General features: G+C 54.4%; 1 protein-coding gene across 2 annotated transcripts in view; it reads right to left on the bottom strand.

Moving 5' to 3' along the window:
• Megf8 (multiple EGF like domains 8) overlaps positions 1 to 26,944 on the bottom strand; it is a 40,536-nt gene continuing 13,592 nt past the window's right edge. For both annotated transcript variants that reach the window (XM_076839437.1, XM_076839438.1), the window contains 28 exons: positions 26,460 to 26,660; positions 25,716 to 25,952; positions 24,886 to 25,004; positions 24,672 to 24,803; positions 24,467 to 24,580; positions 23,896 to 24,144; positions 23,249 to 23,448; positions 22,711 to 22,921; positions 22,367 to 22,616; positions 21,737 to 21,869; positions 19,149 to 19,396; positions 18,961 to 19,071; positions 18,685 to 18,803; positions 18,153 to 18,360; positions 17,500 to 17,680; positions 16,790 to 16,953; positions 16,041 to 16,185; positions 14,428 to 14,659; positions 13,102 to 13,225; positions 12,705 to 12,918; positions 12,365 to 12,579; positions 8,665 to 8,872; positions 8,328 to 8,487; positions 7,697 to 7,889; positions 7,070 to 7,240; positions 6,800 to 6,930; positions 6,247 to 6,379; positions 1 to 2,967 (listed from right to left, as the gene is read on the bottom strand). In XM_076839437.1, the coding sequence (XP_076695552.1) occupies positions 1,699 to 2,967; positions 6,247 to 6,379; positions 6,800 to 6,930; positions 7,070 to 7,240; positions 7,697 to 7,889; positions 8,328 to 8,487; positions 8,665 to 8,872; positions 12,365 to 12,579; positions 12,705 to 12,918; positions 13,102 to 13,225; positions 14,428 to 14,659; positions 16,041 to 16,185; positions 16,790 to 16,953; positions 17,500 to 17,680; positions 18,153 to 18,360; positions 18,685 to 18,803; positions 18,961 to 19,071; positions 19,149 to 19,396; positions 21,737 to 21,869; positions 22,367 to 22,616; positions 22,711 to 22,921; positions 23,249 to 23,448; positions 23,896 to 24,144; positions 24,467 to 24,580; positions 24,672 to 24,803; positions 24,886 to 25,004; positions 25,716 to 25,952; positions 26,460 to 26,660 (6,072 nt within the window). In that variant the 3' untranslated portion in view covers positions 1 to 1,698. The remainder of the gene's footprint in view (positions 2,968 to 6,246; positions 6,380 to 6,799; positions 6,931 to 7,069; positions 7,241 to 7,696; positions 7,890 to 8,327; positions 8,488 to 8,664; positions 8,873 to 12,364; positions 12,580 to 12,704; positions 12,919 to 13,101; positions 13,226 to 14,427; positions 14,660 to 16,040; positions 16,186 to 16,789; positions 16,954 to 17,499; positions 17,681 to 18,152; positions 18,361 to 18,684; positions 18,804 to 18,960; positions 19,072 to 19,148; positions 19,397 to 21,736; positions 21,870 to 22,366; positions 22,617 to 22,710; positions 22,922 to 23,248; positions 23,449 to 23,895; positions 24,145 to 24,466; positions 24,581 to 24,671; positions 24,804 to 24,885; positions 25,005 to 25,715; positions 25,953 to 26,459; positions 26,661 to 26,944) is intronic.

Raw genomic sequence — 26,944 nt, 5'->3', positions numbered from 1 at the left:
TCGTCCCCCACACTCTTTATTTGTTGATTCAGTAGCTCCCCTCCTCTTCAGATGAGGTGTCCCTGCTGCCTCTGACATGCACGTAACACGGGGGGGTCTCTCAGACTGCAGACCCCACAGCAGGGGGATGTGGTCCCAGTCACACAAGGACCAAAAAGCAACTAGGGGTTGGAGTCTTGGGGGAGAGTCCCAAGTTCAGGAAGATGGTTAGAAATGGCCTTCAAGGGGTAGAGGAGCTCAGAAGTCCAAGGCGAGGCTCCGGTAAGGGTGGCTCCTGGGGAGTGCTTCAAAGTTGTCAAGGCAACACTGTCTGGAAGAGCTGTAGGGCGATCACTCCACCAAGTCCCTCTCCAACCTTGGTACCCCTGCCCTCACCAACACCCACGCCCACCTGGGGGGCATCTCAGGCAGGGGTTGTCCCCTCTGAGGCTCCCTTTCAATAGGCCCATCTTTCTGGTTTCACCAGGTGACCCTGGTCCCGGGTCAGGTAATGTTACCACTCAGCTTTGTCCCTCCAGCCCAAGGGGGTAGGAACTGCTTCCTGCTCTTGTTCACTGCTGGGCCACCTCACGGTCCCACCTGTTCTCAGCCGCCGCTCTCAGCAGCACCACCAGTTCCCACTACTCGATTCCTTCTGCTGAAACACTCTTGCTGGTTTCTGTATGCCCACCTGGACCTGACCGAAGTTGATGTCAAATGCATCTCAAATCCAAACTTAGGCTTGTGTGTGGTACTGGGGAGTGAGCCCAGAGCCCTGTGGTTAGAAAAGTGTCGCCACTGGACTATATCTTCATCCCTGAATCCTGGACCCTTTCTCTTCTCCACAAGCCCCATTTTCCCCATCTTAACAAAGGAACCCTCTCTCCTCCTGTGGTTCAGGCTAGAGTTAGGGTCACCCAGAATGTGCTCCCTTCCTACCCTGACCTCCACACCACTGCAACCTTTCTACACTTATCTTACACTTGGCCCCGACTCTGCCCACCACTGCCACCACACTGATCCACTCACAGCCATCCCTTCTCCCCCTGCTCGAATCCATTCTCCACACCTCAGCTAAACAACTGCTTCAACAGTCATAGATCCTGTCACCCCCCCAAACCCTCCAACAGCTTCCCGTTACCCTGAGAATAAAACCAAAAACCTAACTGGGACCAGAACATCCAACCTGTCCTTAATTTCATCTCTTCACACTTGATCTGGGTCATAATGGCCAGTTTTCTAGGCCTTCCAATAAAACAAGCTGATCCCCACCTCCTGGCCTTTTTTATTTTTGCCTCTGTCTGGAAGATGTTTCCTGAAGGTCTTCCCATGGCCATATCCTGTGCTTCTCAGTCTAGCTTCTCTGAATGCACAATCGACTACACCAGTCCCACACTGCCACAGCCTGCTGAGTCCTCATAGCACTTGTCCCTCTTTGGAACCACCCTGCTGTGTGTGTGTATGTGTGATTGTCTCCCTTCACTAGAACCCAACAGATAAGGTCAAGGAATCCTCTCATTTCCTGCTTTGCTTTGTGCCTACAGCAGTGCCTGGCACAAAGTAGGTACTCAATAAATAGTTGCTGAATGCAGAACAAAGGAGACCCTGCGGGGGAGGGGAGGAAACCAGTGGTCTCTCAGGAGACAGTGTCCAAGGGTTCCCAGTCCAGGGTGGTCCCATCAAGTGACTCGGTTGCTGTGGCTGAGGAACCTTGGTAGGTCAGAGGGACATGCTGGTGAGGTTGTCCTGGCTCAACAGTCCCTTCCGGCCTGCGCCAGCTCCATGCCCACTGCCCCCAGCACCCCCGCCACTTCCACAGTACTCATGCAGCCTATGCCGCAGCGTGACAAGGGCTGACCCTAGGCAGGCACCATTGGGCGCGTGGGGCCCACCAGGCAGCTGGAGTAGCAGTGTGGCCACACCAGCCATGCCATCTTCTGTGGGCTCCAGGGTGATGGGCCCAGCTCGCAGGCCAGCGGTGGTAGCAGGGATGGCTGGTGGGCAGCAGCCTCCTCCCATTGGTCCCCAGGGGCCACCAGTCCCTGTCAGCAACAGGGGTGCCAGGAAGGGCTCAGAGCGGCGAAAGGCAGGTGGAGGGAGCCCAGGTGGCTTCCAGGCAGGGGCTGGGGCAGTAGGATCTGGTGGGAAGCAGACGGTGACTTTGGCAAAGGGGCGGCTGGCCATCTTGGTCATCTCCTGCAAGTGCCTGCGCTGCTCCTGCCGCTGGTCCAGGGCCTGCTTGGCTTTCCAGAGGAGCACACAAAGTGACAGGAAGAGGAAGAAGCAGGAGAAGAAGACGGAGAAGAAGACAAACAGATCGATGTGGGCCTGGTCTTGCCGGAAGAAGAGCAGGCCCTGCGAGTCAGCTGAGCCATTGGTGCCTGGCCCACTTGGGTCTCCCACACCCAGCAGCAGCAGGTAGAAGCGGCTCGACTTGAGAGCGTGGTGTTCATGTGGGTAGGTGATGACCAGCCGATCCCGCACACTGCGCACCACCAATACTGCCGATGGCTCCGTCACTGTCACATATGTAATCAGGCCCCGTGGCCACACCTCTCGAACCCGTGGCTCTGCTGAGGGGCCCGACCCACTCCCAACCCCTGGTCCACCTGCCTCTCCAGCCCCCCGCGGCCCGCCATCAGCAGGAGGCGGGGGTGGGGGTGGAGGCGGTGGGGGCTGGATATGCACGGTGTGGACGCCGGTGTCAGGGGCCACACGGACCACAAAGGTATCATAAGAGGTGGAGACGTAGAGGTCCACAGCACCAAAGGTCACATCCAGCGTCAGGCGAATGTCCACGTTGGTGAACTTGGGCTGCACGCCAAAGAGTACAGTGCGCCCGGGGCCCAGGGCCCGGCGCTTGGGCTCATGGAAGCAGTTGGTCTGGGAGGTGGGGTCCAGGCAGCACTCCTGCTCCACCGAGATGAGACGGTAGCACTGCTGGCCGCCCAGAGGGCTCCCGTGGAAAGACTCCCGGCATTTGGCGCACTGTGGGAAGGACACAAAGGAAGGTGGGCATCAGGACTGAGCATGGTACAGGGCTGGCCCCCAAGCAGGACAGAAACCTTGCACCTGTTGTCAGCAGCCACAGCCTTAACTCCCCACCAGTACCCCAGCCACTGTCATGTGAGACTCTAGAATGTTCCAGCCACAGTGTGAACACGGCTAGAACCTGACTCTCCAGCACTGCTGTCTCTGGTGTCACCCGCAGTGGCTCCAGCACTCTGAGGTGCAGCGGTGCAGAGCTGTGTTGAAGTCTAACTCCTCACTAGCTGTGTCCTCTAGACCAGTGCCCTAACCTCACTGAGCTTGAGTCTTCCTCTATATGTAGACAGGAACCAACGCTTGCTCAGGAGACTTCTTTTTTCTCCCCCTTCAGTGTGAGAGATTGAACCCAGGGCTGCTCTACCACTGAGCTGCACCCTCAGCTCTTTTTATCCTTATTTTTGAGACAGGGTCTCACAAGTTGCCCAGACTGGCCTTGGACTTGCAATCCTGCCTTGGCCTCCCAAGTCTCTGGGATTATAGGCATGTGCCACCACACCCAGCTCAGGGGACTTCTGATGTCGTACACACAGCACCTGGCACAGGGTTGTCCGTCTTATCTGCCCACATAGGTGCTTCTGGACTGTTAGGTACATTTCAACCATAGGATCTTTGCACAGGCTGATCCTCTGTCTAGATGGCTTATTCCCATATGTCTACTCGTGTGACACACTCACATTGACCACAAGTGCCACTATCTACCATTTCTTCCTCATTCACTGTATCTACCATTTCTACTACCTAACAAGCCCTACCCCAGCTTCTGCCTAGTTTTTCTCCTTCCCATTCACCACTGTGTACACACAATGTGTGAGTTACTCATCTGGTAATTCCTGACTTCTCTGTGAGAATGTAAACTCTGTAAGGACAGAACCTTTTGCCTGTGCTGTTCTCCACTGGGTCCCCAGTGCCTCCCACAGTGCTTGGTATATAGTAGGTGCTCAATAAATACTTGTTGACTGGATGAATGATCACTATTTATGATTCCTCAGCTTTGTGGAAACCTTTCAAGTCCGTCCAGACTCCAAATACTATCATCTGCCTGAGCTGGGGCAGAACGCTGAATGTCTCTGAGCCTATTTTCCTCCTAAGTCTGTACTTCACCAAGGCCCCTGCACAGCCTTGACAAGCCTTCCACCTCTGAGCTGTTGCCACTGTCTCCGCAGTGCAGGGCCCAGCTCAGCAGCAGGCACTCGCCACATATTACTACCACTGATTATTAGAACTGAAAAAACCTGCCACTTCAGAGCAGGCAATGGAGCTGCTACAGCAAGAGGTCTGGACTAATCTCTGGGACTGTCAAGTAAAGGGCAAAGAGCCTTCTGGTCGGACACCAAGAAAGCAAAAATTCTGGTCTAGGATGGAAATGCTGGAGGTTTAAGGCTTGGAAACAGCAACTTGGGTGGAGTTGTAATTCTGCAGATTGGGTGTTTCTGTAGGTGGGAGGAGGAGACTGAGGTGAGCAAGAGATTTCTCTTCCCTGGAGAAAGAAGATGGGTGGTGGCGCTGTGCTCCAAAGAGGGAGCATGAGTTGTCCTCCTTGGATAAGCCTGTGGCCTGGCAGCCAGGTGCTCCAGGAGCCTCCTCTCTGCAGAAGAAAAGGGAAATGGACTCAAGGGGGTTTGGGTCTGGGTATTAGAATGGCTAGGAGATCCTCTGTTAGCCCCAGGCCACTGGGTGGGAGCAGCCACATGAGGAAAACCTGCCTGAGAAAGAGGCCGACACTGAGCAAAGCAGAGTCTGACACAAGGAGACTCCTGAGGCCACTGTGTGAAACGTGAATGTGGCCATTCCTGAAGGCAGAACCCAGACCTCAATTTTTTGATCTTCTTTCTCAAAACTACCCTCACCCTGCACAATTCAAAGGACCACCCTCTACCCCACCCCATCTGTCATTAACTCAGTAATTTGTAGACTGAACACAGCCAAGACCCACTTTTGTCTTTTACCAAATCTCAGCTTATACACTATCTCAAAGGGGACATTTTAGGAGAACGCCATTGGCAAAGGCCAATGCTTTCTAACCATGTGTTCCATGAGCCCAAGTTTTACATTTGATTATTGATAAGAAAAAAAAAACACCTCAAAATGTGGTTAAATCAGTAACAGTAAACCTTGTAAACTCCCCATTGGGAGCTTTTACTTAATCCCAGGACACCCTCAGCAGGAGAGAATACAATGTCAAAGAAAACTAAATTTTGCCATCCTGTTGACCATTCTAAGCGAAGAAGCATTCCACAAGCACATATCCAAGGGCTACATGCCAGGTCCCTGCCTGAGAAGCCATGAGGGAAGAGTGTTTCAAAACTGATTTCCAAATATTACTATAACAAATGTACAAAGTGCAATAGGAAGTGGCAAAACAAGAAATTTGGGGGAAATCTGGAATAATCGAGAAGAGTTTCACAGAGACGATGTTTATGCTGCATCTCAAAGTAGGAGTTGCCAAAAAGACAAGATGGGAGAGGGTGCATTCTTTTTTTTTACAGGGGAGGGAGGATGGTACCAGGGAATGGGGTCCCAGGGGCACTCAACCACTGAGCCACATCCACAGTCCTATTTTGCATTTTACTTAGAGTCAGGGTCTTACTGAGTTGCTCAGCAGCATCACTTTTGCTGAGGCTGGCTTGGAACTCGCGATCCTTCTGCCCCAGCCTCGAGAGCTGCTGGGATTACAGACGTGCGCCACCACACCCAGCGAGAGAGAGAGTACATTCTGAGCAGTGGCAATGAGGCAAAGCAAGGAGCCATGAAAGGGCCTGGACTGTTCGTGAAAACAGGGAAAGCACAGTGAGGTCAGAAAGTAGGACATCTACTTGGGAACAAGGAATATGAGGTTCAGAAGTGCCCAGAACACCACGAACTTTGCATTCTCCCCTGTGGGCAGTGGTAGGCCCAGATATCAGTTTTGAGATTCAATACATTTTCTTTTTTCCTTAAAGTACCATGAGATGGGTTTTCCATCACTTGCAACCTCTGAATTATGACTATATAATGGAGATAGTCTCTGCACCAGTCTGGGAAATCCCAGAGGCCTGTCTGGGACCTCAGATCACTGCCCAGGGCCTGAAACTGACTCAGAAACAATTAATTAAGCTGATCTTGATCCAAAGACCACAGGTTCAGAACCATGTGTCAGTTCTGCCCAGGACTGGTACCTCATCCCACCTCTGATCCTTTGCAGATATGGGCTTGGCCCATAACTTGCCTCTCCAGCCTCACCTGGTACTTGTAGCAGTCTCGGCGATCACTGGGGGAGCTGCCCTGGCACGTGCCAGTCTCTGTGTTGTTCTGGCAGGGGCAGCCCGTCCCGTCCTGCTCGTTACAGGTGTCTGCATGGCCATTGCACTGGCATCTGAGGATGGAGAAGAGAATGGGGGTTACGGAGCTCCCATGACCTCTGAGGTTCACAGAGGTCAAGCCAAGGCCGCAGAGTCATTAAGTGGCAGTCAGGGTTGGAACCTAGGTTGGACTGACTCCAGCTCCCTGAACATTTGGAAGGAAGACATGGAATGGGAAGGTCATTTGGAGACCTTCCCCTCAGCAACCCTCTCTCCTTGCTCCCCCATCTTGTCTCCATCCGGGCTGCTTCGTAGCTCTGGCTTCTAAGGGAGGGGGCCTCTCGTCTGAGCTCAGCTCATTTTCCCAACCCTTCCCTGGCCTGGAGCCCCCTGGGGACTTTATCTTCTTCTGACTGAGAGCAGAAGACTGGAGGCTGGGGGGTCCAGAATGATTCCTAGGGGGAAAGGCAAGGCCCCAACCCCCTTCTTCTCACTTGGTGCATTTGCCATCCAGGAGGAAGTAGCCGTGGAGGCAGCTCTCGCATTTGTCCCCATAGCTGTTATTCTGGCAGTTCACACACACAGCTTCGTCTTCACTAGGACCCTCTGTCACCCAGTTTTCAATCTGGAAAAGGACAGGGTGATTACAAATGGAGTAGCCACCTCCTCCCTGGGATCCAGGTGTCCAGGCTCCATCCCCCTCTTCCTCTAGGACCCTGGAGTCCAGGCCACCTGCTCCCACATCCTCAGACCCAGACTCTCACCTCCTCTGGATCCAGGGAGTACTTTTCTGGCTCCCTCCTGGCCATTTCAAGCTCCTTCCTGGAGACGCAGACGTGGCTATTACCACGACAGAAGGCATGGCAGGGCCGGCAGGTGCCGCCCCCCACGGCTGAGCCCACAAACAGCGGGAGGCACTGCTCACAGTGGCTGCCCTGGAAACCCAGGATAGAGTGAGCGGTCAGAAGGGCTGCAGAATCATAGGGCGGGGGACACGCAGCCTTAGCACTTGGTATGTACGGTCCCAGCCTATCCGCCACTTTGCCCCTGCCTTCATGGGCTCACTTCCAGTCCTGTGTCCGGAGCACCACATGCTCATCCTCCCTGGCCCAGTCTCCCCACTGTCCACGACAACAGTGTCTCCAAAGTTTCTCACATCTCCCTGGGACAGGACTCTGCCACTGCTTCCCCATGAGTGGCTTATCAGGCTCAGAATGAGGCTCAAAATGCCTAAGTACAAGGGCTGGGGTGTAGCTCAGTGGCAGGGTGATTGCCTAGCATGCAGGTGGCCCTGGGTTCTAGCCCTAACATTGGGGGTGGGGGGAGCCTGAGCACAGGCTAAAAGCAAGCAAGGGCCTGGGTCCCAAGGTCAGGCAGCCCTGGTTGCCCACCTTGGTGTGGTTGCGGCAGAGCAGGCAGTGGTCGCGGGCCCCCACGCCCGCGCACTCACTGTGGCGGTTGCAGCGACACTCTGTGGAGCAGTTGCGGCCAACAAAGCCGAAGTGGCAGCGGCAGTGGTCAGGTTCCACGCACGAGCCATTCACACAACCCTGGGCGCACACGGGGCGGCACAGGCCTGTCACACTGCAGGGGTCAGGGCAGGGGTCAGGGCAAAGGTCAGGGCAGGTGGCCCTGACAGGGGCCTGTCTCCTAACACTATGGCCTGGCCCCTCCAAGCTGCCTATCTTCTTTCCACCTGATTGCTCAGCCCCCGTCTATTCCACCACTTGCCCTCTGGGGTCCACCCACCACCTTCTCCAGGAGCTAGCCCACAATCCTCCCTCTTCTTGGGCCCCTGTGACATTCATCCATCCCTGGTCTCCCTCACCATCCTGTCCCACCCCAGCCAAGCTCACCATTCTCCTCCTCCCTGGATCAATACCACTACCTCCCGCCTCGGGCTGCTCATCCTTCCTGTCTGGCTAAGCTCTGGACTTCATCCCTCACTGCTCCCATGGGGTCTCCCCCCAGTCTGGCCAGCCCATTCCTCCTACCCACATCCCACGGGGCCTACAGCCTCACTTGTCCATGGTGTAGCCCGTCTTGCAGCTGCACTCATAGCCGTGGGGCTGGTCATGGCAATTCTGGGTCTCATTGCAGTCATGGTGTCCATTTGCACACTCATCCTCAGGGGGGCAGGACAGGAAGGCCCAGGATGCCGTAGGACGCCCACATGTCAGCCCTGGCCCCAGGAATACAAGGCTTAGCCTGGGGAACCTCCACACCACCTGCCCCCAGCCACCCAGGTCATTGTCCCTGCTTCCTCTGAGCTCCATTTCTGAGATGAACCCCAATGTCCCCATGTTCTCTGCCCCAGACCCAAACCGGCCTTCTTGCCTGGCTCCCATACCCTTCTTACCGTCACGGGGGCCGCTGAGTCCACCCTCCATGCAGCGGCCGCCCCCATCCTGGCCCCCCCAGGCACACCAGCCACAATGAGGGCGCCGCAGACACAGGGCACACTGGGTCGCCTGCGCACAGCCCAGGGAGCAGCTCTCAGGGCCCCGCAGCAGCCGCCCGCAGCCTCCAGCCATACATCTCAGAGGCAGGTAGGAAGGGCTCAGACACTGTTCAGGAAGGAGACATGGGAATGGGGAGAAAGAGGCAGAGAAAGAAAGTCAAACACTGTGGCGCTCTCCCAGGACAGCACCTCTTCTCTGAGGTTCCCCCTCCCTGGCCACAGTCAGCCCAGGACACTAGCTGGGCCATCACGTGTTCTCACTCAAGCCTTTGTAACTAGACATCAGGACTGGAAGTGGGGCCGGGAGGTCACAGAAGTGGGAGATCATGTAGACTTGGGCTGGGGGAACATTTGGGGCTAGAGGACGTCGGGATGAGCAGAAAACACACAAATGAACAGGACACAGGAGACAGTAGCCATAGAGATGGAGATGAGACCTCATATCCCAAAGACAGGAGAGGCAGAGGGAGAGGCAGTTTTCCAGGCTCCATCCCCAGCCCCTCGTGAGGGCAGCGTGAACTTTATACTCCATGTCCTAAAGGTACCACTGTCTTGGGGTAGCAAGTTCCTCTTCCCTACCCAGCTCAGGTGCTTCTGTTCCTGGTAGCTCTGAAGGCAACCATCCAGGATCAAGACAGAAGAGGGTCAGGAGCAGGGCCGTGAGCCACAGTTGCTTAGAAAAAATGTGGTCCTGGCTGCTAGGCAAAAAGGTCCTCCCCTCCCAGCTGGAAGGCCGAGTCCTGGATGAGGGGCCTGGCAGCGAGATTCAGAAGCCTTCACTCTGTGTGGGGACCCACACCGTGTGCACAGTGAGGTTTAGACCCTTGGGAACTTCCTGGGTTTATACACTTTTTATTTACTGCACAGACCCTAAGTAAAGTAGACGAGGGAAGACATTTATCCCGGCTGGCTGCCTGAAAGCACTTAAGAAAAAGCAAAAGCAGCCTTGCAATCCTGAAATAGAAAACCCGGCTGCCGTGGTCAGAGCTCTGAGCGCACTGAGGGTTGGGCCTGCCAGGAGCTGCGTTTTGCGGAACTGCCAGAGGCAGACTCTCTGCCAAGGAGTCTAATACTGCCATGCCTAAGGCATGTAATAAATCCTGCGTGTTCTTTTTCTTGTTAAAAAAAAATCTCAAAAATATTCTCCACCAGGCTGGGCTTCCAGATCTAAATTTAGTGCGTGCACTGGCAGATGGTGGGGCAATCCAGGAGCAGGCAATGAGAGTCCTTGGTCCTGAAAAGCACTTCAGAACTTCCCGCTGTGACCTTCCTAGTGGTGAACAATAAGGCCCAGAAACCTACCCTACATTTCCTGTGTTCCTAGAAAAAATAGGTGAACAGTAAATTCCAGAGACAATCCCAGCTTGTCTGTTGACATACACCATGGACTAGCAAAGTGTCCCAGCAAGGTGCTCGATAATGAAGTTATTGAGGGGAGGGAGGGAGGGAGGAGGGAAGGAGCCAGGCCAGGGAGGAGAGCACTCAGCTGCCTGCCATGGGTGAGGTTAAAGCCATTACAGAAAACAATGCAAACAGTTCGAATCTGGCAGTCTCTGAACAAATCCTAACAGGTTTAAAGCCCACAGCTATTGACCTATGTGGGGATATTTGACTTATGTGGGGGATGTTCTTTAAAGATCTGAGCCAACATCTTAAAGCTAGGAGATTTCATAGAAATCATATCAGACAAAAGTCCCCTTGTGTTCACACACAGCATCAACCTTGTGCTGCCTGGCTCGTGGACAGGCTGTCCCTCCGATTCACAGGCCCCACACATCCTCCTGCCTCCTGCCTAGAGCTTCCTCATCTCCTGAGCTGCCTGGGCTCTTCAGGCATCTAAGCCTAGCGGGTGTGGAGGGACTGGGAGGGGGCTGGGGGAGCTGTGCCAGACAGCAGATGCTCGGGTGTTGCCTTCTGGTCCCAAAAATCCCCACAAAGACAAATTATAGAAATCTCAAGAATATTTGGGGAGGCCTTGTACTGCCAGGACCTCAGGTTTGAAGGCAAAGGGCCTCTGTTTTTAGCAGACCAACACCAGAGGGTCCTCTGACCTTCTGCCACACTGATAGTCCTCTGAGGAACCCTCACAGGTATCCTCTGGGAGTATCTGACATGGAGGTAAAGAATCCTCCTAGTGGGTGGAACTCAGGACAGTAGATCAGTCCTCCCACCACCAGCAGTAACTGGCTATGACTCCTTACTGGATGGCAGGTACTGTTCTGTGCTCTAAGTAAATTCTCCTACTTAACTGATATGACCTCCTTATGGGACAGGCTATTGATAATGATTCCCATTTCCCATTACTCACTGAGGTTTAAGAGAGGACAAGTCACTCAAGCAAAGTCAAACAGCTGGAAAATGACAAGGTTGGATTTAAACCCAGGCCCAGCTGAGCTTGGACCCTGAGCTTGGAACCTTAGCCCATGATCACAAGACAAACGAGCCAAGATGGCACTTGCAGGCATCTAGCCGTAGATGCCTGAGTTCCTACACACCCTGACCTCCTGGGCTGGAACGGGTTGGATAATATTGTCAGTTTCTTTCTGTAATCACCTCTCAAAATGGAAGTTCTAATGGTAAATGTCCCATTTTCCCTGCACTGCTGTCCAAGGTGAGAGGGTGGTGGCTGAGGTGATCACCAGCTCGTGAGCTGTGGCCATCAAGGAGGCAGGACTCTATTGGGTCTTGCACAATCAAGGTGTGAATGAGAAACAGACGTTGGGGGGAATCAGAGACTCATTTCCTACTAGAGATGATGGTGGAAGGTGAATCTGTCTTGTCCCCCACTGGGGTGGAATAGGAGGCAAACACCTTTGTACCTGGGACAGCTAAATCACACTTGGTGAAGGCATCTTTGGAATGAACTTTCTGGAAGCTGAGAGGATGTGCTGGGCAATCAAGGGACAGGCTTTCCTGGACACATGGTGCTTGCTTTGCCCACACCAATCACCCCTCCAACCCAAGGATACAGACTAGCTCTCACCTGCCCTGCCCCATTGGAACCACATGCTCCTGGCCCTCCCTAGCCATGTCTCAGTGGACCACAGCTGGACACCTGCCTCACAAGCTGGGTCACAGTTTCCCCTTGAAAATGTGAGCAAACTCATCATGAGAGGGCCGTATGAGACTGAGGCCCTGTTTGTTGATGATGAAGCTGAAGGAAATCGAAGGACACAGATGTATGGAGAATCACTGAGACCACAGGCAGTGTGGCCGAAGAGCCAGAGAGCAGCAATACTCCTTGTTCTACTGAACACCTCACCTCCCTATTACGAAAGCAGCTGGGGGCAGCATTTCTTGCAACCAGAAGCTCCCAATGTAGACAGATGGAGCAGGAAAGCAGAAAAGGGAGGTTGAGAGGGCATGAAACGACAGTTATGGAAAGAAAGCGGAGAGGAGACCATGAATGAGCAATGGAGAGACTCACAGGGGCTGGGGAGTCCAGAAAGGAGGCACAGAAGACAGCAGGGAATATGCAAGAGGGAAGGAGGTGGTGTGAGGAGGAAGAAGGCATGGTGAGGCTGCAGCCAGGGAGATGGAAGGAGGAGGACAGGGGAGAAAGAAAGCCCACTGAGGGCAGAGAGGCAAGGGGCAGTACCTGTTGGAGGCTGCTGCTCCAGACACAGTGCTGCCAGCCCCCATCAGCACCCTTGGAGTCCAGGCATGAGGTGCAGTTGGGCAGGAGGTGACAGGGGGTGGGGCAGGGCAGTGGGGGTGATGATTCCACGGGCATTGGAGACACATTGAGCAGAGAGTGGCTGAAGCATGTCCAGTCGTAGGTGGGCTGCACTGAGAGGATGCGGCGTGTCTCCCCTGGGTAGAGGACACAGATTAGAACTCAATCTGGCCCCCAGCCCTCCTCCCTCAGGGCCAGGGGTCCAGGCCCAGGCCCCCTCCCTCAGACCTGGGAGTGCAGGCCCCCAAGCCCTCAGGCTCACCTGTCCTCTTGAACTGCCGTGTCCACATGCACTTGCCCTCCCTGGTGCACTGCTCACAGTCAGCAGCCCCGCACGCCGCCTCTGAGCAGTTTCCAGCCCAGAAGACCTCTCGCTGGTTGATGCGACAGTCATTCTCTGAGGTGCAGGACCCATTGCGCCCAATGCAGGCACCCTCAGGGCAGTTGGTACACCACTTACAGCGGGGGGCTGATGCCTGGAGGAGGAGGCAGGCTTGGTGGGGTCTGCAGGGCTCTCAGTTCCCCTTCTGACAGCCTTTCCCATCCAATCACTGCTGAAGAGCTCAGTGGTTCCCGAGACCCTGGACAGCTGGCCACAGATCGCCACCTCCTGCCCCTCTACCTGCCACTCCTTGCTATTCCCTGCACAAGCCACTCACCTCTCCATCTCCAGGCTGTAGGGTGCGGGGATGGCGGGCCAGGCACTCACTGCAGGTCCGGAGTCGTCGACACTCCTCTGGGGATCGAGGCATTGGGGAGCAGGGGGTACCCCCACAGCCTAACCTGGAGGTCATGAAGCGTGGCTCACACACTCAGCCAGGCCCATCCTTCGGCTTCTTGGATGTGGTCCTACTGTTCCCCTATACTGTATCCTGAGATAGACCCTGCACAGGCCTCCCGATCCTTGACCTCCCCACCACTTGTGACAGATGGTCCCACTTTCACCTGTCACCCTGGCCAGCAATATCAGAAAATACCCCACGCCCTCCTGCCCCTTCAGCCACTGAGCCCTCTGCTTCCTGAATTTTTCTCTGACCATCTCCTTTCCCCCTCCCTACAGCCCCTTGCCCAATTCAGGCTCTTCCTCCCCCCGCAGCCAGTCCCCCACAAGGGGACTCAGGTAAGGGACTGTCTGGCTCCACAGTCCTTTACCTGAGTCCCCTTGCTGCCCCTCTTCATTACTCCACTTCTCACAACAGCTTCCAGGGATCTCCCTGCCCAGGCCTGATCTCCCCTTCCTGCTTAAACCCTCCATGGCTCCCCGCTGCCCACAGTGTAGATCCATAATCCCTCCCCTAAATCCTTGGAGGTGCATAGGTTTTAGAATTTTCCAGATTTTAAAAATGCAGTGGGTGCTCCCACTATTACACATACACTCAGGTGCTTCCCCCACCCCCAATAATCAAACCCATTAATATTCCTGCAGTCAATGTGATAACTAACACACTTCATGGGACAAACAAAGCCCACAAATAGCCTCAAGTCAGTTCAGGATAATCCAGCAGCCAAATGAGTGAGCTGGAGCGAACTTACGAACCCCTGGGCCTGCAGAAATGTTTGGATCCCAAACTTCAGGTAAGGGACTGTGGAACTGGACAGAACCCAGTGCCTCAGTCAGGCAGTGGAAGCCCTTTCTGAGATGACCCCACTCACCCTGTCAGTCTGACTCTCCCTCAGGTCAGATTATCTCCCAAACATGCCACACAGAGCCCGCTTTTAGACTTTGCTGCTCTAAACTGTCATCTTTCATTTAGGCTCAATTCAGAACCAGCTCCTCCAGAATGAGACCTGAGCCCACAAACAAGGCTCCCGGCTGGAGCTGGCTTAGGCTGCCCCACCGGTGATGATTCACCCACTTTCCCACATGAAAGCCAGTACCCTAAACCACATCAATATACTCCTGAGGTCCCCTCCCAGCCCATGGTACAGTTACCCTCAACAGGAACCACTACTACCTACAATGGGCTCTTGGTCACTGTGGTTACCTGTGGGCTTGGTCCCCAGAAAGGCAGGCCCCATGACACCAAGAGCAGGCTCCAGTCTGGTTACAAGCTTCAGGTGAGGGCAGCAGGCGACAGGGGTCAGGGGGCAGGGCCAGTGCCAGTAGGCGGCCCAGGGCCACTCCACCAAATCCCCCAGAGATGTACAGGCGGCTCCCAACTGCTGCCACCGCGTGGGCCACAGACTCCTCCATTGGGGGCCCCACAGAGGCTGGGCCTAAGGAAAGATAGGGTGTTCAGAGAGACCACCCAAGAGGTCAGTCAAGGAGGGACGCCCAGAGAAGGAAAAGCCAGGGAGGGTCAAAGGAGAAAGGCAGTGAAGTGACAGCCAACGACAAACGGGCAGGAGAATCGGACAGCAAAAGAGAGGAAGAGAAAGGCAGACAAAACAGAAAAAGGTAGCCGGGGCGGACAAGGGCAGAGAAAATTGTTTGGGAACCACGCAGGAGGTGCTGGCTGAACAACACTGCAATGGCTCTAAATGCCAAGGAGTTGATCATTTTTATTGACCTATTTTTGTGGTTCTAGGAATTGAACCCTGGGCCTTGCACATATTAGGTAAGCACTCTCCCACTGAGCTACCCTCCAGTCCTATCTGTTGTTTTATGTTACACAAATTTCACCTCAGTTTTTTGTGGGCTGGTTGGTTTTGTGAGGTACTGAATTGAATGCGGGACACTTTACCACTGAGCTACCTTCCCAGCTCTTTTTTGTTTTCGAAACCAGGTCTCACTGAATTGCCCAGGCTGCAATCAACCTTGCAATCCTCTCGCCTCAGCCTCCTGAGCAGCCAGGATTATAGGTGTGCGCCACCACGCCTAGCAGGGTTTTTTGTTGTTGTTGTTTGTTTTCTTTTTTTTAATTCTCAAAAGAGAGAGAGAGAATAGTAGGAAGGGTAGATTAAGAGAAAAAGTGCATTAGGGTCAGGAAAAGAAGCAAAAAGGAAAGGAGACAGGCTCAAAAGCACACCCAGTCACTCCCTCTGCTAAGTGAAATACAAGGGCAGGAGTGCCGCTGGGGGTAGAGTACTTGGCTAGCATGAGTGAGGCCTGGGCTTGATTTCCAGCATGGCAAAGAAAAGAGAAAAAAGGGCAAGATATAAGCCCACTTCTAGGGGCTGGGGTCGTAGCTCAGTGGTAGAGCGCTCGCCTAGCATGCATGAGGCACTGGGTTCAATCCTTGCACCACATAAATGTAAAATAAAGATATTGTGTCCACCTAAAACTAAAAAATAAATGATTAAAAAAATTTTAAAAAGCCCACTTCTAACCCATGAACAGCAAAGCCTGGGAGGAAACTCCCTGCATCCAATAGGGGTTCTCTCTAAAGATTAGGATTCTGGGTGTTTTTTCCCTTCCTATTTTATAAATTATATACAATGAATATTATTACTTTTACAGTCACAATAAAAAGTAAATTTTCTAAGGGAAAAAAAAAAGAGAGCATCCCCATGGTCTTTAGATTATGTGGGGGGTGGGTGCTTTGCTGGGAGTCCCAGGAAATCAGACTGACTTCTAATGAGTAGGGGGGTCCCAGGACAGGGACAAGCCTCCTCCAGGGTGTTCCCCACTCTCCCAGGGAGATCAAAGGGGACTTACGGGTGAGGTCAGGCAGAAGCCAAGCGTTGCAGTTGACCTGGTAGAGCAGGACATCGTTGCTGAACTCATCAGGGTCTGAGCGCCCACCGAGGACCACCATAGTGTCCCCTAGCAGAGCTGAAGCATGGAAAAGTCGGGGACTGGGCTATTGGGGAGACACACAGAAGGGATGGCCTGTCAGAGCCCTGACCCTTGTTCCATGTGCTCCATCCCCACACCTGCCACCCCTGAATTTCTCTTCCTACCCCTCCAGTTCACCCAGTCATCCCCAGGGACTTGGCTCAGACCCCCTGAGGTGAACAACAACATTCCAGCCACCCTAGTTACAGCCCCGGGCATGAGGCTCCCAGGAGTGCCTTCTTTTGCCTCTCCCTGCCCTGAGGGACTTAGAAACTGCACAAGCCATTGTTCCTACCAGCACAGATGGTTCCTTATTCTCCCACACCCACCTCCTTGACCTGGTAAGGCAGGAAGAACTAGGGGTCCCAGTTCTACTTTTTATAGCCTGGAGGCCCAGGAAGAGGAAGCGACCTGCCAGGGCCACACAGAAAGTCAGGGCAGAGAAAGGGCAGAATCCATGCCTCTGACCTCCTGGAGAGGATTCTTTCCTCCAAATCAGGGATGAAAAAAGAGGGGATCTAAGGGTTCAGTGTAGGGGAATGGAAAGGAAGGGAGCTGGAATTGAGGAGGAAGCCAGTCCCTGGGCACCTCCTTCCCCATAGTCATCTATCTGGACCATTTTTCCTGACCTTTGCCCCCTGAGAAGGGGCCAGCAGGCTCCAGGTACGGTCAGGACAGTGCAGGGAGTAGAGCTCTGGGGAAGGGGCTGCCAGTTCCACGTGGAAGCGGAAGCCCCCAAACACATACAGGGAGTCGGTGGCCTCATGGTAGACCGCAGAATGACCATAGAGACCTGGAGGGGGGCAGAATGGCCACAGAGATGGCAGAGAAGGGCTGACCAGCAATGTCCCCCCACCTCCTGGGCTCCCCTTCTGGAGACCACACCACTACCCCACCACACCCTGAAGCCAAAGACCAAGGAATCCTTCTCAACCCCTTCCTCTCCTTGGGTTCTAAAGGACAATAGAGACATGGAGAAAGGGAAGAGAGAAAGCAACAATTGGGTGATTATCATCAGCTCATAGGAGGGAGATAGGGTGACAGAACGTCCAGGGGACAATGATAAAAGCATGTAAAAGCATGATAGGGAAAGGACAGCCCCTGAGGGACAGTGATCTTAGAACCTGGGGGTGGGGGGAGAGAATGGCCACAATGGGCAGGAGGTGGGCAGGTCATCATGAAATGGGGGAGAGTTAAATAGAAACTGAACATCACCAGAGATGGTTTCCTGAGATTCTGGATGATGTTAGGGTCCAGGAAGGGAAATAACAAGGGTACAGTGGGCAGCAACCAGAGTATGGGAACAGATAGCCTACACAGAGCCCAGCCCCAGCCCCACCTGTTGGAGGTGTCCCGCTCTGGGGTCCAGACACCCAGGTGCCAGTCGCCAGCTGGTACTCAAGCAACTGCTGGTTGAAACCGTTTTCAGGGGAGTAACCGCCTACCAGGATCAGAGACAGGCCTCGGCGGGCAGTAAGAGTATGACCAGCAACGGCTGGCAACTCCACAGTCTGAGGGGCCTGAGGGATAAAGGATCAAAGTCATCAAGGGGGCCAGAAGATGGAGTTACATTGTGGATAGAAGCAAGACTCAGTCCCACAGTCCCTTCCCTCTGAACTACTAAGGAGGAAGTGAGCTCCCGGGGCTGGTCAGACCTTGACCTTCTAAGAAGACAGAGCCCTGGCAGGTGTGCAGCAGACTCTGATCAGTTCTGCCCACTCCTCATCTACTTCTCCAGGCCCAAGCAACCTGGTGTGCCTGTGGGAAGCCCCTGCTTCTCTTCTCGGGTGAGCCTGTGTTCCAGCCTCATAAGCCAGAGCATCACAAGCCTGTGGCCAGAGATTGGCTTGGGACTACAATGTAACCCAAGACAGCAAGTGCAATTCAACTTGGGGACTCCTGCTGAAACTCTGGGAGATGGCTTCCTTTGGTGGAAAGCTTACAAGAGCTGCTGTGGCCGTCTTTGCCTGGGGGATGGAGACAGGTGCTCACCTTCTCCTGCCGCCACTGTAGGGTGGTGAGATTAAGGACCCAGAAGTCTTGGGTGACACCCCCAGCTGTGAGTCCCCCAAGCAGGTACATAGCACCTCGCCCAGCGGGCACATAGGCAGCTGCGTGGAAGGAGCGGGGTGATGGGCCTGGGCCTCCATCCTCAGCTCCAGCCAGCATCTGTGTCCACCGCCGCTCACTCACCGAGTACCTGGGGCCAAGATGCAGAACAGCAGCCTTGCTGTACAATCACCCCAGCAACCCTAAGAGTGACCCTACCTGGCAGATGCCCCAGCCTCCCTTGGGGTGATCTTTATAACAGTTACCTTATCATCTCCTGGGGAGCATCACCCAAAGAGTATCCCAGTCCTAGGTGAGCCACCTGTGATGAGTATCCCAGAATCTTTTGAGTGTCCCTCACCTTAGAGGTTTTCTATATTCCTTTGAGGTGACTCTTGGATGACAGACATCTCAGCAATCCCTAGGATAACCTTTTCTTATTTCAGGTATCCCACCTCCTCAGCACAGTCCTCACCTGTACAGGTTTCCCAGAAGCCCCTGGGGCAGGCCCAGGCCCCCAAACATCCACAAGGTGGCATCAGGTCCCTCCACCATAGTGTGTCCCAGGCGGTGTAGGAAACGGCTAGCAGTGTCCTGGAGGTGGGGGGAGAGGTATCAGGGGTCAGGCTAAGGTCAGGACAGTGTCAGGAATGGGTGGACAGTCTGAAGTGGCCAGGAAAGCAGGTTGGAGAAATGATCCACAAGACAGATTGTGTGGCATTTCTTCAGAGAGGTGGTACCCAGAACTCACAGCTGAGAGGCGGCTGTCCATGAGGGTCTCCCAGACCAGCTGCCCGCCATCCAGCTTCGTGGCACAGTCGGGGCCCCCGAAGCCCTCAGCACAGATGCATACACCCAGGCTCTGGAGACAGCAAAAGGAGGCTCAGGGGAGGCCTGGTCACCACCCACCCCACTTGGCTGACCCTGTCCCACCTGTACCTGGTTACAAATCCCAGCCCCAGTGTGGGCATTGCAGTTTTCAGGACACAGAGCCATGCGGCAGTGTGGGCCAGCCCAGCCCTGGGGACACCGGCAGAGCCCAGCACCTGCAGCCCCATCCTGGGGCACACACTCCTGGGGGACAGGGCAACTCCCTGGGCCCCCTGACCCACAACGGGCAGAGCCCACTGAGGCATTGAAGCCCCAGGATGAGGAGCCATTGGCTTCCCAGTGCAGCACAAGCAGCCCTGTGGAGAGAGAGGACGTGTTCTGGACACTGTTCCATCCCCAGGCGTGGAGAAAACCCAGCGCAACCAGGCAGGGAGTACCCTGGTCACTTATAGTCACTGCTGTGGTTTACGGTCTCTCTGTACGCCCGTCCCTTGACCAACCCATCAAGTTCCATCCACCTTAAAGCCTAAATCTCAGGCGAAGGGTGTAGCTCAGTGGTATAGCATGTGTTCAGCATGCACAAGGCAGTGGATTCAATCCCCAGCACCAAAAAAATAAAAATTAAAAATTAAAATAAAACCTAAATCTCTCATATTAACCTACTTCTTGCCACCTTCTAAGTGGCTGTCCAAGAGAACACTGCATCTCATCTGGACATCAGTGCCATCTCCCCACTGTCTTCCTGGTTGCCCTACACTCTGCCCTCCCAGCAGCCCATGCAATTCTTATATATATATATATATATATATTTAGTTGTAAATGGACACAATGTCTTTATTTTATTTATTTTTATGTGGTGCTGAGGATCAAACCCAGTACCTTATGCATGCAAGACAAGTGCTCTACCACTGAGCTACACCCCCAGCCCCCATGCAATTCTTAAAAATAAGAATTTTGACCCCATCATGGGCAAGTTCTAAACCTTCTACAGCTCCCACTGCTCTTAGGTAAGTCTGACTTTCTTTATAAAGATTAGCAGGTTTGCCAGAAGTAGGAAACAGAAATTAATTACAAGATATGATATGTAAAATACACCTCAATAAAGTTGTATTTTTTAAGAGACCCCTTCTGGAGCCTAAGGCCCTGCAGAACCCTGACCTCAAGACCTCCCACTTCCTCATCCAGTGTGCCCTAGCGTCAGCCTGGCCCACCATCCTGCTCTCAGGGACTTGGCATCTGCTACTCTTCCACCTGGAGAAGGTGCCCCCACCATGCCTCCAGCTTCCCACCTCCAGCCAAACTCACCCCACACAAAAGTCCTCCCTAGCTCCAGTCCCAGCTAGGCCAGTGCCACTTCTTTTCCCTGCCTCGGGAGAGAGTTACTATGCTGAGTCTAATGCTTTGTTCGGGTACCCCCTTGCCTCCCCAGGTTCTTGAAGGCAGTGCCTATGTCCCTGTTCTCTGCTACACCGTGTAGAGCTCAGGTGAGCTCAGTGTGGATGTTCTGGAAATATTTGCTGGGCACAATGAAATCCCCTCATTTCTATGGGGGTCACTGTGGAAGCCTGGGGGTTCATTTCCATCAGGTCAACTACACATCTCTCTCTTGGCCTCCAGCACCAGCCTCTGACTCACAACAAGAAGGCAGAGAGCGTTTCCAAACTCTGGCTCTTTAACTGCCTGAGGCAACCAATCCTTTCCAGGGCATCCCCATCCATTCAGCAGTTTCTCAACCTCTCAGTCTTAGGTGGTTCTTAGAGGCTGTCCTACAGCCCCATCTCTGCTTTCCACCCACTAGATGCCTATAGCACCCCTAATCATGACTGTCAAAATATCTCTAGAAGCTGGAACTGGTGTTATATGCTATAATCCTGGCAACTGGGGAGGCTGAGGAAGGAGGATTGCAAGTTGGAGGCCAGCCTTGGCAACTTAGTGAGACCCTGCTCAAAACAAAAAATAAAAACTAAAAATAAAAAGGACTAGGGCTGGGGATGTGGCTTGAGCGGTAACGCGCTCGCCTGGCATATGCAGGGCACTGGGTTCAATCCTCAGCACCACATAAAAATAAAATAAAATAAAAGATGTTGTGTCCACCAAAAAATAAAAAATAAATATTAAAAAATTCTCTCTCTCTCTTTAAAAAATTAATAAATAAAATAATAAATAAAAAGGACTGGAGACGTAGCTTAAGTGATAAAGTATCCCTGTACTAAAACATACCTACCTAAAAGTTATGATATATTCCCTGGGCAACAAAAATCACCCCTAGGACTGGTTGTAGCTTAGTGGTAGAGCACTTGCCTCGCATGTGCAAGGCACTGGGTTCAAATCTCAGCATTGCATATAAATAAAGGTCCACTGACAACTTAAAAAAAAAAATCACCTCTTTTGAGAATCACTAGGATAAGGAGATGCTCAGCCACATTCTCTGTATCCCAAAGACACACATGCCTTGCTCAGCCCCTCTCTTCAGGGCCAGCCTAGATTACAAAATCCTCTCTATTTTCCACTGAAAAAACTGGGGCCCAGAAATGGAGAGGAACTGTGCCACCCTCCAGGCAAGGAACTGTGTCACCCACAAAGTCAGCAATAGACCCTGGGCTGAACCTGGGTCCTCAGCCCAATCAGATCACAAATGCAGGAGCAAAGGATACAAAGCCCAGCACAAAGGGACCCTACTTCCCCAGCCCCCATACCAGACAAGGCCTGCACAGTGAGGGGCCTGTCCCGCCGCTGGCCGCAGAAGGCAGCTATGAGGCTACGGTCCGACTGGACAACACCAGTGTCCAGGAAGCGTGGGAATCCATCAAAGGCTAGGACGTAGCTCAGCTGGAGGGGTGTAGAGTCAAGGGTTAGAGGACCATGAGGTGAAGAAAAAGTGCACTTGGGTCTAAGAGGAGGAAGGCCTCAGGACGGGAGGGCAATCTGAGACTGACGGGCTGTCTGAACATTCAGGGCAGATGTCAAACTGCAGCATGGAGACCACCGCTCCCAATGCCGTTTCCAAGCAGACATGGCTAGCTGACTGGCCACTCTTGCCTTGAGCCTCTTTCTCAATACATAGCTCCCAGTAGCCACCACCAAACAATCAGAATTGGTACACAGGTTTAATAATTACCTGGTCTAGAGAAAGGGAGTCTGAGGATCTGGAGGATGGGGGAGAGGATTTCAGGAAACAGGAAGAGAACTGGGAAATGGGAAGACCTGTAAGCTTAGGAAGAGTGGCTGGGCAGTCTAAGGAACAGCTTGGGATTTGAAGTCTGGGCAGGGCAGGGGTCGGGGCAGGGCATGGTTCTGGCTTGAACCCTAGTCCCTTCGGTACTCACCGTGCAAGGGGTGCTGCTGTCAGGGGAGAAGGTAAGGGTGAGTGGGGGACACAGGGTCCCTGGGGCACAGGGCTGTAGCACTTCAGTGGCTGAGACAACCCACACACAATAGGACAGGCCAGGCCCGGCCCTTGCAGCCCCACCACCTGGAGGCAGCAGTCCCCCAAACCGGCGGGAACCCAGAGCCACTGAGGACACATTGGTGAGGAGAGCTCGTCCCCCACATTCCCGGAAGCAGGAGCCACCAGCCCTGGGGAGGAGGAGAGCCAGAATCAGACCAGTCCTGCCCTGGCCCACTGTGTCCCTAAGCCCACCCTACTCAAATCTGTTGGCCCCTGGCTCACCGGGGGTCCCCGTAGTAGCCTGGTGAGCAAAGCTGGCAGTGGGCTCCCTCTGTGTGGTCCTGGCAGAAGCAGAGCCCGCTGAGGTTGTCACAGTGGCCACGACGTGGGTCCCCATGACCATTGCACTGGCAGGGCCGACAGCCTCCTGAGCCTGTGGCATTGCCAAAGCTGCCAGGACGGCACCGTTCACAGTGCTCCCCCCATGTCCAGTCTGTGAAGACCCCAGTAAACGGGACACAAAGTCAGGGATAAGGACAGAAATGGGCCCAGACTAACTGGCTCAGAGGATTACTGATCCCACCCGCCTCACTTCAAAGGAGTGAAACCAAGGCCCCTGACTGGGAGAGAAATAGCAAGTCCCAAAAGGGGGACTGAGCCCTACCAGAAAGATAGTGGCACTGAAGACTGTTTGGGTCAGGAGCAGGTAAATGGGCAGAGGGACCCAGAAATGCATGCAGGGAGACCGAAGCCCACTCACAGATGACAAAGTTGGAGCCCCCCAAACCCATCCCAGGGTCTTTGGATAAGGGCTGCTCACCCTGGCACTCATCACAGAAGCCAGGCCCCCGTTTGCGGCAGTGACTATGGAAATTGCAGCCACAGTCTCGGGAGCAACGAGGGGCAGGGGGCCCTGGGGCAGGCGTGGGTGGGGGCAAGTCAGATGTCCAGCCCAGGTCACATACACAGGTGAAGTCTGGGGGTCCACTGCATACACCATGGCCACAGTCCTCCAAGCACCTGGGACCACATGGAAGTGAGCAGGCCCAGGACCCCCAAAGCATCCCTCTCATCCCACCCACCAGAAGACTATCACAAATGGCTGCCAGTTTCCACTGTCCTGAGTGACCCAGTCTCCACGGTAACTTCATTACACGTGGTGAAGCTTGTCTCCATAGTAACCACATATCAGCACTGTAAAAACTCCCTTTCAACTGGGTCCTCCTCCATCTCCACAGCAACGCTAAAGGTTATAGCCCATTGTCTATGAGTGTCCTGTTTCCATAGTAACTAGGGTTACCTTGGGAACCCTGCCACTTAAAAGAGGTCCTAGTCTACAGGGTAAAACCCCCAGGCTAACTAGAGATACTAGAATCACAGGAGGGAGCCCAGCACCGAGATGGCTTCTTCCACCTCCCAGCCCCAGTCCTGAAGCGATATCTCCATAGCAACCCATGCCTCACTCACGTGCGGTTGCAGTGCGTGATGCCATCACCCTGGTAGCCACGCTGGCAGTGACACTCATAGCTGAGGGGCGTGTTCAAGCAGGTTGCCCGCGGGTGACACCGTGCCAGGCCCAGGCGACATTCATCCACATCTGGACAGCGGGCATAAGCCCAGCGGGCAGGGAGAGCCACAGGCAGCCCCAGGCCCTCCCCCACCCACAGGGAGCAGTTACCCCCACCCAAGGGCCCGGAGAAGTCCCCCTGTAGGCACCTGGGGGGAGAGAGATTGAAGGAGAGAAGAACATAGAAACAGGGCCCAGAGACAGGGGGAAAAGGAAAAGGTGACAGGGAGAGAGGAGAGACAGACACAGAACAGTGAGCAGAAAGTAAACCAGGGAAGGGCAAGGGAGAATGGGAATGGAGAAGGAAGAGAAATGGGGAGAAGAGGGAGGGAGGAAAGCAGAGGTGGAGGCAGCAGGAAAGGAAAAGCAGCCACAGGATGGGGACAGGGCAAAGGGGCAGAGAAACAGAGGCCGTTAGTCACTGAGGAGGGACAGCCAGGTGTCCACCCCACGGGCCCCACCTGTGCTCACCGTCCCAGCGTGGGGTTGTCCTCATTGCCACACCAGCCGCACTCGTGGCTCTGCAGACACTCATGGCAGGTCAGGAAGCCATCACAGCTTCGGCACCTTGGTTCTGAGTGCACACTGTGGGGTGCAGGTGTGTGGGAGGGATCAGGAACTGGGCCCTCTGCCAGCTTGAACCCTCACTCCATCAGCCCCACCCCCAGGCCCGCACCTGTCGTCCCAGCCACGACAGCCTCCATGTGGGTACCGGGCCAGGTAGGCAGCAAACAGGAAGCAGGTGTGGGTAGACTGGCACCAGGCACACTGGCTGGAGTTGGCCAGGCAGTCCTCGCAGGTCAGACGCCTAGGACGGGAGCAGAGGCCATGTCACTCCAGCCCATGCCCCCACGCACACCCACCCGCTCCCTAGGACCAGCTGAGCTCACTGGCTGCAGAGTGGGGGACACTCCTCTGGACTCTTCAGGGCACCTCGACCCCGGCCCCGCCGACTGCATGCCGCATCCCCTTTGCGGCTGGTGCTCTGATGCCACTCACAGAAGGGGTCCTAGGGGTTGGACAAAGAGTCAGCACTCAATTCAGCCCACTCCCCTGAGCTCCTGGTGTCCATCCATCACCACTCAACAAGCAACACCTCCCTCCCCTGCTGTCCCCTCTGCACCTTCCCTTCAGCCACACGTTTGTTCTGCTTGACCAGCACCCACCCTTCTCTGGGCAACAGTACCTTTCTATGGGACCCAGCGGGGCAGATTCATCCTTGTGATCCAGAGGTGGGCAAGGGGCCACGCTCCCTCCCAATCCCAGTGACTTCATCAGGAGCTTGCAAAACCCAACCAGAGCCAATGAAATGTGTTTCTGGGACTTCTCAGCAGAAGTCCCAGAACTGCCAGTGGAGTGGGGTGAGGTGGCAACAGAAAGAGGAAGGCACTTTCCCCTTGATGCTGAGTTGCAGGCTGGAAGTCAGGAGCCCTGTCTCCCCTGCCAGTCACTAGAACAGTGACTCTTCTGGGAACGGGGAGTCAACTGCATTTTCTGTCCCCTCAACAAGGCATATTCTGACTCCCAGGTCATCTTTCCAGGCCTGTTTCCTCTACTCTCCACCTGGCTCTTCCCTTTACACAAAGGACAACTGCCTCAGCCAACTACTCCTCACCACCAGGTCCCCTTGGCTGCCCGTGCCAGCTCCAAGGGGCCCTGACTCAGTGGGCTACTCTGGCTGCCTCAGTCTTGACATCCCCACTATGGGCCTGGTGGGTACCTGGGTGCAGGCATGGCAGTCGCGATGCTCCTCGCAGAGTGGGCAGAGGGCAGGCACTAGCACCAGCAGGGACCCGCCGGACCCATCATCCTCGCAGTGTGCCCCGACCTGGCGCAGGTGGCAGGTGGAACTACTCAGGCACCAACCACAGCCCTGATCTGCCAGGCAGCCCAGGCAGGAGGAATAGGAGGCGCAGGCCGAGGAGCGGTAGGGCTCCAGGAAGAAGAAGGAGATCTCCTGGAAAGGTGACACGAAGGTCAGGAATCAAACTTCCAGGAAAGGGTCAGAATTTGGGACTAACAACTGGAATTAAGGGTTTAGAGAATAGAAAGTCAGCAGAGAAAATCAACACGCAAATGAGGATCAAATTCCAGAGACCCTAGAGACAAGAAGTCAATGTATGGAGGGCAAGGGTCAGGGCAGGAAGAGTCAGAAAATGTGGATGGGGTCAGAATATGGGATCTGGGTTGGGGTGTAGCTTAGTGGTAGAGCACTTGTTTAGCATGCTTGAGGCCCTGGGTTCCACCCCAAGCATTACGGGGGGGGGGGGGGGGAATATATATATATATGGTATTGGGCCAGGTTCTGGGGCAGAGGTCAGGGTCTAGGAGGGTTCAAGGTAAGGTCCAGAGTTCAGATGCCAAGGGTTAAAGAGTCAGAGGTCAGGATCCAGGGAATTAAGAGTTTGTGGATGGACTTCAGAAAGTCCAGGGACTCAGGTTAGAAGCTGGGTTGGGCACTCACACTGCCACCTGGCACACCAGTCCGATCCCACAGCAAAGTGAGCTCACTGTGCCCAGGGCCTGCTGAGCCATTGAGCTGGCCCCGGATCTCCACTGCATACTTGTGGCCTCGCCCAGGCAGTGGGAAGAGGCGAGCAGATCCTGGACGCTGCAGTCGCCTCGTCTCCTTCTCCTGCTGTGCCACCCAGCGCCCTACCTCCTCCTGAGAAGAGGATAAAAGCCTCAGAGGCAGTGCGCCCCGACCTGGCACAGGTGGCAGGTGGCACTACTCAGGCACCAACCACACCTCCAGGACTGACCCCTTCAGGTCCTCTTCCCTAGACCCTGACAACCTCCAAGTCACCCCGTGACCTGCCTCCTCCCAGGAGAGTCTGACCTGGTAACTCAAACCGTCCCCACCTTCTTCAAATCTGTTCACAGTTGAAAACCCCAGTGCTGTCCTCCTCCTCTGAGGACACATCCCCAGTCTTCCCCTGGAACCATAGA

Source organism: Callospermophilus lateralis, chromosome 18, assembly GCF_048772815.1.
Source record: "Callospermophilus lateralis isolate mCalLat2 chromosome 18, mCalLat2.hap1, whole genome shotgun sequence".
In the NCBI taxonomy this organism is placed as follows: Eukaryota; Metazoa; Chordata; class Mammalia; order Rodentia; family Sciuridae; genus Callospermophilus; species Callospermophilus lateralis.
This window is presented reverse-complemented; position numbering and strand designations above follow the sequence as displayed.